The 14,864-nt window shown below is 34.1% G+C and overlaps 2 protein-coding genes across 2 annotated transcripts; one reads left to right on the top strand and one right to left on the bottom strand.

Moving 5' to 3' along the window:
• The first annotated feature begins 2,027 nt into the window (after nucleotides 1-2,027).
• LOC115884175 lies at nucleotides 2,028-4,942 on the top strand. The gene is made up of 3 exons (XM_030902674.1): nucleotides 2,028-2,442; nucleotides 2,495-2,736; nucleotides 4,763-4,942. The coding sequence occupies exons 1-3, from the start codon at nucleotides 2,028-2,030 to the stop codon at nucleotides 4,940-4,942; spliced, it is 837 nt and encodes a 278-aa protein (XP_030758534.1).
• A 1,066-nt stretch (nucleotides 4,943-6,008) lies between these two features.
• LOC115884174 lies at nucleotides 6,009-7,242 on the bottom strand. Its single transcript, XM_030902673.1, has one exon. The coding sequence runs from the start codon at nucleotides 6,957-6,959 to the stop codon at nucleotides 6,009-6,011; it is 951 nt and encodes a 316-aa protein (XP_030758533.1). The 5' UTR covers nucleotides 6,960-7,242.
• Between the last annotated feature and the right edge of the window lie 7,622 nt (nucleotides 7,243-14,864).

The following is a 14,864-nucleotide window of genomic DNA, read 5'->3' as shown; positions in this document are numbered from 1 at the left end:
AGAAATGCTTTAGAAAATTTTTTTGAGTTTTTTTGAGAAAAATTTTCCCAGCGTTAAATTATTACAATAGTTGCAAAGTAATAATTTTTTTTTATAATCATATAAAATATATTACCATCGGTATTTTTCACCACTGTCTAACACTATTACTGTTATAGATGGTGATAAGAATAAAAACACTATGTTAAGAAATGTCTGTTTAAAAGGTAGCAAACACATTGAGTATAATATCACAAAAACAAATTTACTATCTAGAGATAATGATACAACAAACAATAGATACTAAAAATACACTAAATAAAGATATTACTTTTCAACTACTAAAACATGTAAAGGTTAAATTATACAGACTTCAAATTATTTGGAATCGCACTAAGAAAAATTAATCTTTTGAAATACTATAATTAGATATTACCCTTGTTTATACAGTATGTCCCCGGATTGTCTTTATAAGAGGACACAAACTTTTTTATTATTGTCATTTTGAGAAAAATGTATTCATAAAAATTTTTGCTTGTTCTATGGTTAATCCTGTTTATACTTTTCCCAAATGGTTGTGATGGTGGTTGAATTTTTTCTAAGTTCTAAAAATAAAAAGGCGTTTCTATGGTAACATAATTTCGATTTCGAAGAACGCGTTTTTCTCAAAATGTCAACAATAAAAAAGTTGTTCCTCTTATAAAGACAATCCGGGGACATAAGTAAACATATTCAACAACTTTGAGATGCAAAAAACAACAAATCTTTAATTATCTTTTGATATTTTAGTATTATAAAAATATAATGAAGATCTTTATGAATTTAATCGTAGGTAGATCGGAATGTATAGGTATAGACGAGTGGCGGCATTTTAGATTTTTTTATATCGCAATTTGTAAACATCGGTTATTTGTAAACAACCACCGTTTTTAGAGAAGTATTTTAGATAACAATCGATATTTAGAAATGTTTTGACACCCTGGAAATTCGACCACCGAGCACGTCATTGTTGCAACTTGCAACTGCGTTAATACGCCTGGCGGTGACCGCCTCATACCCTTTCAGATATTTAGCAATAAAATAAAGAAAACTGTTATTTTTAAGCTGTTATTTTAAGCTGTTTATTAAAAATAACGATAACAGTTTCGACTGTTATCTAAAAATAAAATTTTTGACCATCGCTAGTAACATCGCGTGGGTGGTCTAATGAGTGATTTGCAGCTCTAAACAAGCCATTTGAGAATATCTGCGTTTTGTGGCACGAGTGTATTAGTGACCGAAACGCTGAAGATGTTGCTTCCAGCTACTGTGCGGTGATACAACGTACGTCTGCTGACATTAAACTGTAACGCGGAAAATAAAAACTGGAAGTTATACGCAGCACTAACATGCATTGTTAATGCCGAATGGGGCCCAACATCGATAACACTAAAATATTTCGAAGCTGGACATACCTTTATGAAGGCTGACACAGTATATGGACAAATTGGTAAAGCATGGAAGAAAATAAATAATATTTATGATATTCCCGATTTAAATGAATTAATACTTCAAACTTCTCGACAAAATAAAACTTTATTACTAAACTGCAATGAGTTTTATCAGTTTAAAGAGGGATGTAAAAATAGTGGAGTTTAGAAAGGGGTCGAAAACCATGTTTTATAAAAAAAGGCACACAGACAGCGAGTTTTTGTCTTTCGATTTTTTAAGGCCGAAGTTTGATTTATCAATACCTCAAACTAGACACTCTGATAGAGGAAACAAAAGATACTTACCGACTTGGTTTCAAAAATGCCTGCTGTAAAACGGATTTTTTGACAAAATTTATCGACATCAAAAGATTCATCCGATCTTCTTTCGAATCAAAATTAACACGAGTCAAATATATTGGTATATTTGACTATAGCAAAGGCGAAATACCCATAAAGGATTTTTTTGGAAAGAAGTTATTTTATATTGTACTTTATAACTTAAATCTAGGAATACTATTATAGTCAAATATACCAATATATTTGACTCGTGTTAATTTTGATTCGAAAGAATATCGGATGAATCTTTTGATGTCGATAAATTTTGTCAAAAAATCCGTTCAGGCGTCCAAATTACACTATGGATTAAACAGGAAAGCAGCTCTTAAATTGGCATACAGTTTTGCAAAATGTAATAAAATTGTTTACCCAAAAGCCTGGGATAAAAGTAAGAGCGCATCAATAGATTGGCTACGAGGATTTTATACCCGAAACCCCAATATATCACTGAGGAAACCAGAGGCCACCAGTTTAAGCAGGTCAACTAGTTTCAACAAAACCAATGCTGATCAGTTCTACAAACATTTAAAAACTATAATGGAGGAAAAGTTGATTAGACCAGATGATATTTGGAATATCGACGAAACGGGACTGTTCATAAACCAAAATACATACATATTTCCAATGGTTAACTCTCGAGAGATTATGTTAAAGGGTTAAGTTAAAACACTATTTTAAACTTTGGTAATACTAATACTTTGTTTTAGGTGGTCCCATTTGCTGTAAGGGTGCGGCTCATCCCAGTGGTTGGATGACCGAAGAAAACTTTTTAGCCTTTTTTAAACACTTTCTGCAATACGCCAAGCCTTCCAAAGATCGGCACATATTAGAAATTTTCGATAACCATGACAGTGACATCCAAATAGACCTAATAAATTTAGCAAGAGAGAATAATGTAATTTTGCTTACGTTACCACCGCACACAAGCCACAAATTACAGCCCCTTGATGTAAGTGTTTACGGGCCATTTAAAACGTACTTCAATACAGCAGCGTCAATGCTTAGACACCCAGGCAAATTAATATAAATATATGACATACCTGAACTTTCAAACGCAGCAATGGGGAAGGCATTTCCTCATAACCAGCGTTACCCCTTTAACGAAAATACATTTACAGATGTCGAGTTTTTGGGATCATATGTTACAGATCGCGAGATACCGTCTTCATCGACTAATGTTATAGATAGCGAGATGCCCTCTTCATCGACTAAATCGACTGATATGGACACAGAAGTCGCCTTATGGAAAGATGATAATTATAATATTATAATCCCTTAAATAATTCTGCCATATCCAAAAGCAGCACCACGCATTAAAAAAAACACGGGTCGGAAACAAGGAAAAACAAGAATTCTTGAAATGAAAACAAGAAAACAGAAACACCAGAGAAAAATGAAATAGAGGAACAAAAATCAGCTAGGAAACGCAAAAAAGAACTAAAAGGCAAGAGGGGCACTATAAAAAACTTAAGTTAGGATTCGGAATAAAAAGAAAAGCTAACGAGAGTTCTTCCGACGACGAATGCTTTAACGAAACAGACCTTTGCAAAGACAGCAGCTCAGACTTAGAATTTACCAGTGACGAAGAGTTAGATTTGCCTAAAATTAATACTAAAGACAGGAAGTTCTGTACAGCGGAATATCTTTTAGTCAAGTTAGAAGTGGAAGGGAAAAAAGAATTGTGTGTACATTATACTGTGAAAGTTTTTTAGATGCTATAAGTTCCACCCACAACAAAATTAAAATATCTTTATTTTTTTATTTGTGTTATTTTATATCTTAATTTTATTTTCCTGTCGAAGAGAACATATACGAGATATCAATAGAGCGCGTTGTTGGAAAGTTAAATGAACCCATTTGCAAACGATCAAGCAAAAGGAACAGTAAATACTTACATTTTCGCGAAAACTTGAATGACTTTGATAATGTTCGTTAACTTTGATTAATGTACCAAACCTCCCAAGAGGGTGATCCAAACCTCTCTCTCTCTCTCTCTCTCTTAGGGATCATTGGGACATTTATATTTTTTTTAAACGTTGTTTAAAAAAATGTTTATTTTTTTGTAAGAATAAAGTTTGATTTAAGTTAACAAATAGCTTTGTTTTTATATGCCAGACTTTCAGGTTCATAATTGAATATAATACATTAAAACTCCGCCCTTAAAAAAAACGTCCCGAACCTCCCGCCTCTCCCCTACTCATGATCAATTTTCGTCTATTAATGGTTATTATTAAGAATCATGAGGATCACGAATATATAAGAATTATTTATTAAATTCCATTCTAACATAAACTTTGATGATACTATGGGTTGAGCTTTGAGCATGTTGTGTTTTCTGTATAAGGAGTAGGAGCAGGACCTAGCAAAAAAATCACAGAATTACTTTTATATCAGTAAAAAAAATGCATGTTTTATCTTTATTTAGATGCCACCAAAAAAAGCAAATAGCGGACAGTTCTCAGACCTAGTGTCTGAGAACGACTGTATTGATGGGGAAAAGGTGCACCCCCGAAGTAAAAAAACTAGCATGGGAGGAAATAGCGGTTAAGCTAGATGCAATTTGGGGAGTGGAGAAGAGTGCTGATGGTTGGAAAAAGGTGCAGTAAAAAAAATTAGCTGAAGAATATCATGTGAATAATATTTTGTTCAACTGATCTGAAGTATTAATTTTAGGCATTCACTAAATTTAAAAGCCATATTAAATTAAAGATTAGGACAACAAAGTCGCTGAACGAAACGGAAAAAAAGTGTGCCGAGATGTCTGGTATATTTCCTTGTTGTAGTGGAACTGTGTCAGTAGTTGTAGTTGGGGATGAATAATAACATTGGTAAGCTAAATTTTTTTCAAATTCTTTCTCCAAATCGCAAGATAAAATATGTAAAAATAATTTGAAAGATCTTTTTGCTTACTTTAGAATAAAAACCACTTTAGTCTTTATGTATATTATTAACTATTTTTAAGTGATTGCTTTTAGCATAAATATATATTTTTAATGAGGAAGAAGGTAGTTAATGAAGAAGAAAATGTCGCCGAAGGACATGAATCAGATGACCATGACGATGAGGAGTTACACCTGACTGAGGACACTGGGGAGCTCCAGAAACCTAGAACAGCTTCAGAAAATGTTGCTCCACCAAAGAAAAAAAACTGTTAGACAAACTCAAGGTAACTATCAAGTAGACCAGGGTACCTATTCTTGATCACTCGTACCCTCATATATCACTCGTACCTCCGAGAAAGCTTTAAAGCTATACAACGTATAGCAACATGGGTTTATTGTATGACGTGTAACGCGTATAAGCAAAGTTTCGAACAAGGTTAAGAATAGCTCCCCAGGCATACAACGTGGTCCTAAAAGATGGGCCATAGACAGTAATAATCCATATTCATATATGTTCCTTACTTTAGGCACAATAGGGCCTACTGGCCTCGGTGGAGGGTCCCACCTGGTACCACTGGCGTAGCTTGACAACTGGGGCATCAGTGCAAAATATTTTTTGGGACCCCTGAGTAAAAAACTAAATATAAGTAATATATATATTTTTTAAGAAACAATAAACAATTGTGTATGTACCTATTTGCGTGTGATTTATTTTATAAAATCATGACGAATTTAATCTATTATTAATTTAACAAATTCTTTATCAAATTGTACTGAAGCTGTGGTTGGTTCCTTCTGAAACATCGTTGAAATATTAGTATTTTAATAAAACACGCTTTTAGATGTATCAAAAAACTTTTAATAAGAGTAACTTTAACTCTACATATATGTTTCGGCTTGTTAGGCCTTTTTCAAGAGATTTTGAAGAACTAATCGTCTAACTACACTGTAACTGTATATGTTACCTTGATATATGTGGATTGTATAAATAAATGAACTGCACTTGTATAATATAACAACTATATTAATTTAAAGAATAATACTAAATTTAAGTGAACAGCAAATAAAAATCGTGGTGGTTGCACCAAGGAACAAAAGCAAAGTGAAAAGTAATTTTTACCCGTCTCGCACCCTCGAACGGGATTTAGGTACAGAAGCGCCGTTGCCACTTCTATTCGAACGGACATAAATTCATGGAATAAACCAAACTTAAAAATACATTGATTTACATTTTACATACGTAATATATGCCGCCATAAAATAATATATTTCAACAAACAAAAAAATATTACTGAATAATATATACAAAAAAAATAAAATAAACTAAAATATAAATAAGTCATTGAGATGGCAAAACACACAGTTTAGTGATAGCACGTTTGTACACCGCACCATCGGCACATTGCACATTAACTAGACGGATTACGCCGTCTGGACCAGGGTGGAGCTGGATGATTCTCCCAGTTTTCCATCTATTCACTGGAACATTTTCCTCCTTAATGACTACTAAACTGCCAATTTTTAGTAGTTCTGAGAACGACTTTTTCCATTTTAGACGGGACTGCAACTCGGAGATGTACTCTATATTCCATCGCTTCCAGAAATGTTGGATCATGGCTTGTAGATGTTCGAATTTTTTAAGTCGTGCTTCCGGGATTGAAGTATGGTCTGCTTCTGGAAGTGCTGTTAATGGTCTTCCCACCAAGAAGTGACCTGGAGTGAGCGGCGTAGGATCTTGAGGGTCCGATGAGAGTGGAGATAATGGTCGGGAGTTCAGAGCCCCTTCAATTTGAACTAATACTGTGCAAAGATCTTCATAAGTAAGAGCCGAATCACCTATAACGCGTTTCAGATGGTATTTGATGCTCTTGACCCCAGCTTCCCACAAACCTCCAAAATTAGGCGCTCTAGGCGGATTAAAATGCCAAGATTTTACTTCAGCTGACAAAGTTGAGGATATTTCATCAGCACTGGATTTTAACTTGTTAAAAAGTATGGCGTTAGCCCCGACAAAATTAGTACCATTGTCTGAGTAAATGTGTCGTGGCTTACCTCGCCTTGCAATAAACCGTTTTAGTGCAGTAATAAAAGAGGTTGTTGTCATGTCGGTAACGACATCTAAATGTACACATTTAGTGCTCATACAGATAAATATTCCGATATAAGATTTTAACATTTTTGGATTTCGCGTTTTGCGATCTCGTATAGATATTGGCCCAGCATAATCAATGCCAGTATAAGCAAAAACAGGTTGAAACGATGTAACACGACATTCCGGCAAATTTCCCATTTGATAAAATTGTGCTACTGGTTTTGCCCTGAAACACACTACGCAACTTCTTACTATAGTTCTACAGACACTACGACCTGCAATAGGCCAAAATCTTTGTCTAATTGAATATAATAACTGCTGTTGACCACAATGTAATAATTTTAAATGTTCGCGTCTAAGAATTAATGTGGTTAAAGGATGTTTATTATGCAGAATGATCGGATGTTTCTGCTCTGCAAAAAGGTTTGCCTTTTGTATTCGTCCTCCTACTCTGAGTATACCAACTTCATCTACATATGGATTTAAACACAAATATTAGCAGAATTTGACACATTTTTTCCTTTTAATAAGGTATTAAGTTCTTTAGGAAAAGACTGCCCTAGGGCTATTCTTATCAGACCTATAAGCGCATTTTCAAGTTCTTCAGGTTGAATTGGACCAGAGATGACACATTTTGACTTGAGGCGCCGGAAAAATCGATAGCATAAAGCTATAACTCTTTGGTATTTTAGTAGAGACGGATATCGACAGAAATCAAACTGATATTCTTCGCTTACCAAAGCTACGTGAGTCACCAGCTTTTGTTCAGGAATGTCGCTAGGAAAATCAACAAGACTGTTTATGATTGGATTAGAAAATAATAAAATCGGACCTTTCCACCACTGTTCTAAATCACGTAAGTATGAAGCGGAAACGCCACGGGATGGACAATCTGCAGGATTATTTTCCGACTGAACGTGATACCAGGTTTTAGGATCAGACAAATTTTGAATTTGTGTGACTCTGTTAGCCACGAATGTTTTCCAACGAATAGGACAACCCTGAATCCAACATAAAGTTATGGCTGAGTCTATCCAATGGAAATATTTATCGATGTGAATATTTATCGATTGTTTAATCTTCTCTACTAATTTGGCAGTTACATAGGCCGCGCAAAGTTCTAAACGCGTACAGTTATCCTCTTCAGAGGAGCTACCTGAGATTTGGATGCCATAAGATAAGACGAAATATATTTCCCAGATGTTGTTAAACACACCATGTAGACACAACCATCGTAAGCCTTTTCTGACGCGTCTGCGAAAGCGTGAATCTGCAAGACCTCCCAATTATTGCCAAATACATGTCGAGGTGTACTAACTGTGTTTAGAACTTGCAAATCGCTATAGAATTTTAATCACCTTTCAGCAAGATATTGTGGAACCGGATCCCACGATAATTTTTCCTGCCAAAGACTTTGTAGAATTAACTTCCCAACTACTACAAAAGGACCCAGTAAACCTAGTGGGTCAAATATCTGACTTGTGACGGACAATATTACACGTTTTGTAATTTTTCTAAACGACGAATCGACTTTAATCGAGTAATGAATGTTATTGAAATGATCTTCACAATACTGTTCCGATTTTGACATTATTTTGTGATGCCCTTCACAATCCTCTAATTCCCAGAATTTCGCTAAAGTATCTTCAATCTTTTGTTCTACAGAAAGACATGCCAACAAACTTGTAGGAGGATTACTACTATACGAATTGGAATTACCACTCACAATCCAGCCTAATCTAGTTTTCTGAAGAACTGGCATACCAGGACTACAAATCTGTTTCATTAGCAAAATCCTAAAGAAAATATCATTAAATAATAAAATATCTACAGGTTCGCGTACATTAAATTTTTCATCTGCTAACTTCAAGTTACTGGGAATATTCCATCTAGATATGTCAAAACAAACAGACGGTAGTTCTTGGGTTATTTTTGATATTACTAAACACGGAATGTTTTAGCAAAATCCTAAAGAAAATATCATTACCTAATAAAATATCTACAGGTCCGCGTACATTAAATTTTTTATCTGCTAACTTCAAGTTACTGAGAATATTCCATCTAGATATGTCAAAACAAACAGACGGTAGTTCTTGGGTTATTTTTGATATTACTAAACACGGAATGTTTTCTTTAAATTCATTATTTACATTTGACATGACTGTAACATTTACTTTAGAACTAGATGTAGTAGACAATGTTTGACCTACACCTCGGATTTCAAAATTAACAGACTGTTTTTCGAGACCAAGTTTATAAACCAAGCTTTCAGAAATAAAATTACCCTGCGACCCTGGATGAATCAACGCTCGGGCTAAATAAATATTTCCGTCGGAACCAAAAACTTGAACCGTAGCCGTAGGCAATATTGGCAACGATGTACTAGACCCTTAATCGATATTCCCTAACGGTACTCGCCGCACACAGGGCTAAACAATTCTTGGGATTGGTACCTGATGGTGACGAAGCCGCTGGCGCCGACAGGGATGAAACTTCCGGCCTATTAGTTGTTTCGGCCGTAGACTCATTTAGGTGCAACAATTATGTTTATTTCCACATTCGCGACATGAACTAAGTTTGGGACAATTAGTTGTGTGCTCAGGACTAAAGCAATTTACGCATAATTTTAATTTATTTATTGCATTGAGCCTCGACTGACTATTTAAGTTTTTAAATGCGAAACATTTATAAATCCGAGTGATTTTTTCTACAAAAATAACACGAGAATTTCTGCTGTGTTGTCTCAGCATGACATTTAATTTTTTCTGACTTTTTTTTTACTTCACTTTTTGATGATTCTCTAAAATTTCGCATTTGCGTTTTAAAAACTTATTTACGTCATCAAATGTGGGAAATTCGCCGCTTATTACATAAGACTCCCATTCACGTCGGGTTACAGGATCAAATTTATTAACAAACATGAAAACAATAAGTGTATCCCAACACTTGACTTTCTGCCCAAGACTTTCTAGGGATCTCAAACTTTTATTAAATAAGTCATAAACTTTCCGTAATTCGGAATAAGATTCTTTATTTACTTTAGGACATTCAAACAAGTCCCTAACATAACTGTCTACTATTAGTCTTTTGCTTTCATATATGTCTTTTAAAATTGACCAAGTATTAATATAATTGTCGTTCGTAACCTGTAAATTGACAATAGCATGTAACGGTTCACCTTTCAGAAACGATTTTAAATAATAAAACTTTTCTACATTTGACAAATGAACATTTTCATTCACAATGGCTTGAAAGGCATCTCGAAATTCGAGCCATCGTTTATATGAACCAATAAAAACTGGTAATTTAATATCTGGTAATTTTATAGTTTTTGTCGTGAACTATTACTAGCATTACCAACATTGCCGCCACTGGCTCTTGATTCAACGCTAGACTATCTGTCTACTTCATAATTTTTTAAAATTGACTTAAATTTCGATACGACTGTTAAATAATCTTGTTCAAAACTAGTTCTGTTTGGACATTCATTCTGTACAATTTGGTCTATCTCATTATCATCGTCCTTTGACAGTAATAATAATGATTCTATATCTAACTGAACATCCTCAAACTGTGATAAAATAGGCTCAACAATGTCTAACCGACTTTTTAACTGTATAATGTCAATTTCGGACAAATTACTAGTGTCGACATTGTCAAGAAATGAATTTGCTCTTGTTAACTGACCCTTAATAGTACCCCTTCTTAATTTTAATTTTGAAAGATCCGCCATATTAAAATATAACTAAGAGTCAAAAGATAAAAATAAAATATATAATGTAATTCAGCTACACACTCAAAAAGACCTCCAACGCAATATTAATTCAAAATAAGTGACCAAATCTAGACTCTAACATAAAACGGACTTACTTCGAACTAACTTCCGGACTGGAACTATCAGCGTTGGCCTGAACTCGTACTAATGGCCGCCTTGACTGCGGAAATTCTTCACCAAATCGGAACCAAATCGGGCTCGAATGGACCAAATGTTACCTTGATATATGTGGACTGTATAAATAAATGAACTGCACTTGTATAATATAACAACTATATTAATTTAAAGAATAATACTAAATTTAAGTGAACCGCAAATAAAAAACGTGGTGGTTGCACCAAGGAACAAAAGCAAAGTGAAAAGTAATTTTTACCCGTCTCGTACCCTCGGACGGGGTTTAGGTACAGAAGCGCCGTTGCCACTTCTATTCGAACGGACATGAATTCATGGAATAAACCAAACTTAAAAATACATTGATTTACATTTTACGTAAATACGGACTAACAGTATATATATATTTGCTATGGGGGTGGGTTGAGAGAATATACAATAGGGGTAATAAAAAACGAGGCATTCCTGACGCAGCGGTACCAATATTGATTGAGTAAATAAGTAAAGCGACTTTTAAACAAATTCTTTATCATAAATAAGGTTGGTACGGGCTCTGTGTGGACCCAAATTCCTGAGGCCCCGTGCTTTGCACCGAATTGCCCTATGATAGCCACGTCACTGCCTGGGACCCTTTACCTGGGATATTTTATTGAGTTGTAAGTAATATAAACAGCAAATGCACAAAATTCATTTCATGGCGTAAAGATCTGGAAGCTATAGCATCTGATACATTTAGCCAAACCAAACTGGGGTACCCAATAAAATAATAAGAGATCAAGCAAAAGGTATCTTAATTGTGCGTTTTTGGCAGACTCAATACTGGTATCCATTATTTTTAAGACTTTGCGTCAAAAAAAACATTAATTCTACCGTCAAATGAATTTTTATTATTATCACCTTTCAGGACCCCCATCCGCTTTGGAGACAATTATCCCTAGTAGTAGGAAAATTATCCGGGGATCACTTCTAAAACGAGGCATTCCTGGCGCAGCGATACCAATATTGATTGAGTAAATAAGTAAAGCGACTTTTAAACAATACGCAGGAACATATAAAAAATGGTGGTTGTTTTGCCAGCGTATTAGGTAGACATTTACCAGGCAAATGTTGGAAATATTATTGCTTTTCATAATGACCTTTTTTTAAACAAAGCATCAAATACGACTTTAAATATCATCGGTCAGCATTATCATTAATTCTAAATTACAGTAATGGGGATGCAAAGAGATTTCTTAAGGGTGTGTCATAGGGCTAAGCCATGCTTTCAAAAATACAAGACAACATGGGACCCCCTGCCAGTCTTGGAATATCTAAAGAAATTATACCCGTTAATACACTTTCTTTGGAAATGATTACAAAAAAACTCGCATCGTTATTATTATTGGCAACGGGGCAGAGACTCCAAACTATTTCTAAGATTAAAATTCAAAATATTCATGGTATAGAATCCTCAAAAATTAAAATTTTTATCACAGAAATACTTAAAACCTCAAGTTATAATCGTCAGCAGCCAGTTTTAGAGTTCAATTATTTTACAGAATGTCCGGAGTTATTTGTAGCGAGTACATTAAAGGTATATTTGTTAAGAACAAGTTCATTAAGAAAAGATACTAACGAGTATCTTATGTTTAGATTTAAAAAGCCCCATCATATAGCTAGTTCCCAAACTATTGGCCGTTGGATAAAAAATATATTAAAAAATAGTGGAATTGATAAAAACAAGTATCATTCTCACAGTACGAGACATGCAACAACCTCAGCGCCTTTTAGGAAGGGAATTAGTATAGATCAAATCAAAGATACTCTAGGATGGTTTCAAAGCTCGCAAGTGTTCCAGAAATTTTACAATCGGCCTTTAGAAGGCAATAAATTAAATTTTGTAGAATTAATTCAGGGAAATAATTAATATTTATTAAGATATATGTATCTCGGATCTCTTATAATTATAAAAAATAAATGTTTATGTAATATTTTGTTTACCTGCTAAGATATTATACTTACGTTTAAGTGTTGATGACAATTTTTTGTTGGTGTTTTTTGTTATAAACAGAGGGTAAATAAATTTAAGGTTTTGCTTACTGGGAAATATTATAATCATGTTTAAATATATGATATTTTTGGAAATTTCTATACATAACTTGCTTAATTTATCTGCCGAGAAAAAATAGAATTTTTGGGCCTTTAAACATCTACGTGTATAATATCTATTTGGACGAGTATACGAAATATAATTTTAAGAACAAACGATTTACCTGTAGGAAGTTCGTTCTGAATTATATGAGTATACTCGTCCTATCATAGATATGACCCATACCCGGTTAATTGTTAAATCCCACCTGAAATTCTATTTTTTCTACAAAATGTAATGATTCAGCCAGGTCGGGTATGCAGCGGCAAGGATGATAAGAGAAAAAAAATTATGATTCACTCTTTGTAAAAATGTGCTCGAGAAAGTAAGAATAGTGTGACTACATGTATAATATCTATTTAGACGAGTATACTCATATAATTCAGAACGAACTTCCTATAGGTCGTTTGTTCTTAAAATTATTCTTCGCATCTACGTCCTTCTATGATAGTATTGGTAGGCTTCATTTTGTCTTATCGACGCACAGTTTTAAAGAATAAACAAACAAAAAATTCCCTGACCCCATCGCCGCACATACGGCAAAATAGGTACTTTACAGCGACAAAACCATATTTTTTTATTCAAACTAAGCAAAAAAAAACACAGCTAGTAGAATTCTATAAGTAACTCCCCATTTAAATCCGTTTATATTTTTTTCGAATGATAATTTATAAAAGCGCAGGCGGCTTTGCAAGCAGACATGCCTCGCGCGACTATCACGCTAACCTGGTTACGTCAGAATATGTCACAGTTACAGTTAGTATTTGTATCGATTTCAAAGTATTTTTTAAGTAGTTTTTCTAGATGGATCCTATAGCTACAGGTATGTACTACTAAGTTATTTTATGTAATCAATTATTTTTTGATTGGTAGACTAGGTTTCAAAGCAAATTTCAAATGAATTTATTTTCTGAAAATTTTTGGAAAACGTCATTTTGGAGTTAGAATTACAACAAAGTTCCGCTTAGTACCACATTTTTTGTAGTTTATGTTGTTGCTCTGTCTTTGTATAATAAATAAACTAAAATCTAGCTATCCCAAATCATCCTTTTAACATATCTGCATTTGTTTGCAGGTAGTGGGAGTGCGCCTAATTTTAAGAAAATTGGTGTCAGCAGGAATGAACTTTTTGCAATCTTAAAGAGTGTTAATTTTTATAAACAATCATCATCGCAGTGCAATGAACATTTAGTTAGTTATATTAAGGACAAACTGAGTATAGATAAACTTTCCAAAATATCAGAAAATCGGTTAAGTGGTAAAAGTGTTTGTGTCTAAACTTTTAACAAAATGGAAACAAAGCCATCACATTGAAGCAAGGTTTATGAAAAAAAATACTTATTGGATAGCAGGAGCGGTAAACTTCCCAAATTTACAATATACTGTCTCTACGCCAACGACATCGACACAGGGACGACCGAAAAGTTATTCAGTCAAAATGCAAGAGATCGCAGCAGAGGGAAATCAGGCCTATTGTTTCGGAATTGTGTTCTGAAAAACTTGCGTATGCAGTTGAATCCAGTTTAGTTAAAAGTGGTAAAAGAACTGCTGCAAAAGTAGTAAATCTTGCTTTATCATCAACACCAAAAAGATTAAAAAAAAATGAAACAAGTCCATGATTCATCTTCAACCTTTACTATGGACCTATATACCCCGGAAGAAGCACTCGGACTTATAGTAGACTTAGGATTAACTAAAGACGACTACATAACACTTCAAAGAAGGGCAAAAAGAAAGGGTGCTAATATATATCCTTCATACCCTGCTATTGCTGAAGTAAAAAAAAATGTTACCCACCAGGTATGTTTATCACAGAGACAGAGGCGACAATTCCATTACAAAACCTGTTGGATTTAACTATTAGTCGGCTAGCACATATTCAATCAGAAGTATTGCTGCAGAATGTTCCAGATGAAGTCATAAACATAAATGTTTTTTATAAGTGGGGTCTTGATGGTAGCGGTGGCCACAGTATTTATAAGCAAAACTTTGCTAACCATTCAGAATATGGCGATGCCAACATTATATTGTGTACAAATGTACCTCTAGAAATATCGATTCAATCTAGATCTGGAAAACAAATTTTTTG

Source organism: Sitophilus oryzae, unplaced genomic scaffold (assembly GCF_002938485.1).
Source record: "Sitophilus oryzae breed Bouriz unplaced genomic scaffold, Soryzae_2.0 scaffold_2024_pilon_pilon, whole genome shotgun sequence".
Classification (NCBI taxonomy): Eukaryota; Metazoa; Arthropoda; class Insecta; order Coleoptera; family Curculionidae; genus Sitophilus; species Sitophilus oryzae.
This window is presented reverse-complemented; position numbering and strand designations above follow the sequence as displayed.

Coding starts and splice junctions, on each gene's coding strand:
- LOC115884175 (XM_030902674.1), top strand. CDS start 2,028: ATGAATCTTTTGATGTCGATAAATTTTGTCAAAAAATCCGTTCAGGCG. Junction 2,443..2,494: donor TCGAGAGATTATGTTAAAGG/GTTAAGTTAAAA, acceptor ACTTTGTTTTAG/GTGGTCCCATTTGCTGTAAG. Junction 2,737..4,762: donor ACAAATTACAGCCCCTTGAT/GTAAGTGTTTAC, acceptor GATTGCTTTTAG/CATAAATATATATTTTTAAT.
- LOC115884174 (XM_030902673.1), bottom strand. CDS start 6,959: ATGGGAAATTTGCCGGAATGTCGTGTTACATCGTTTCAACCTGTTTTT.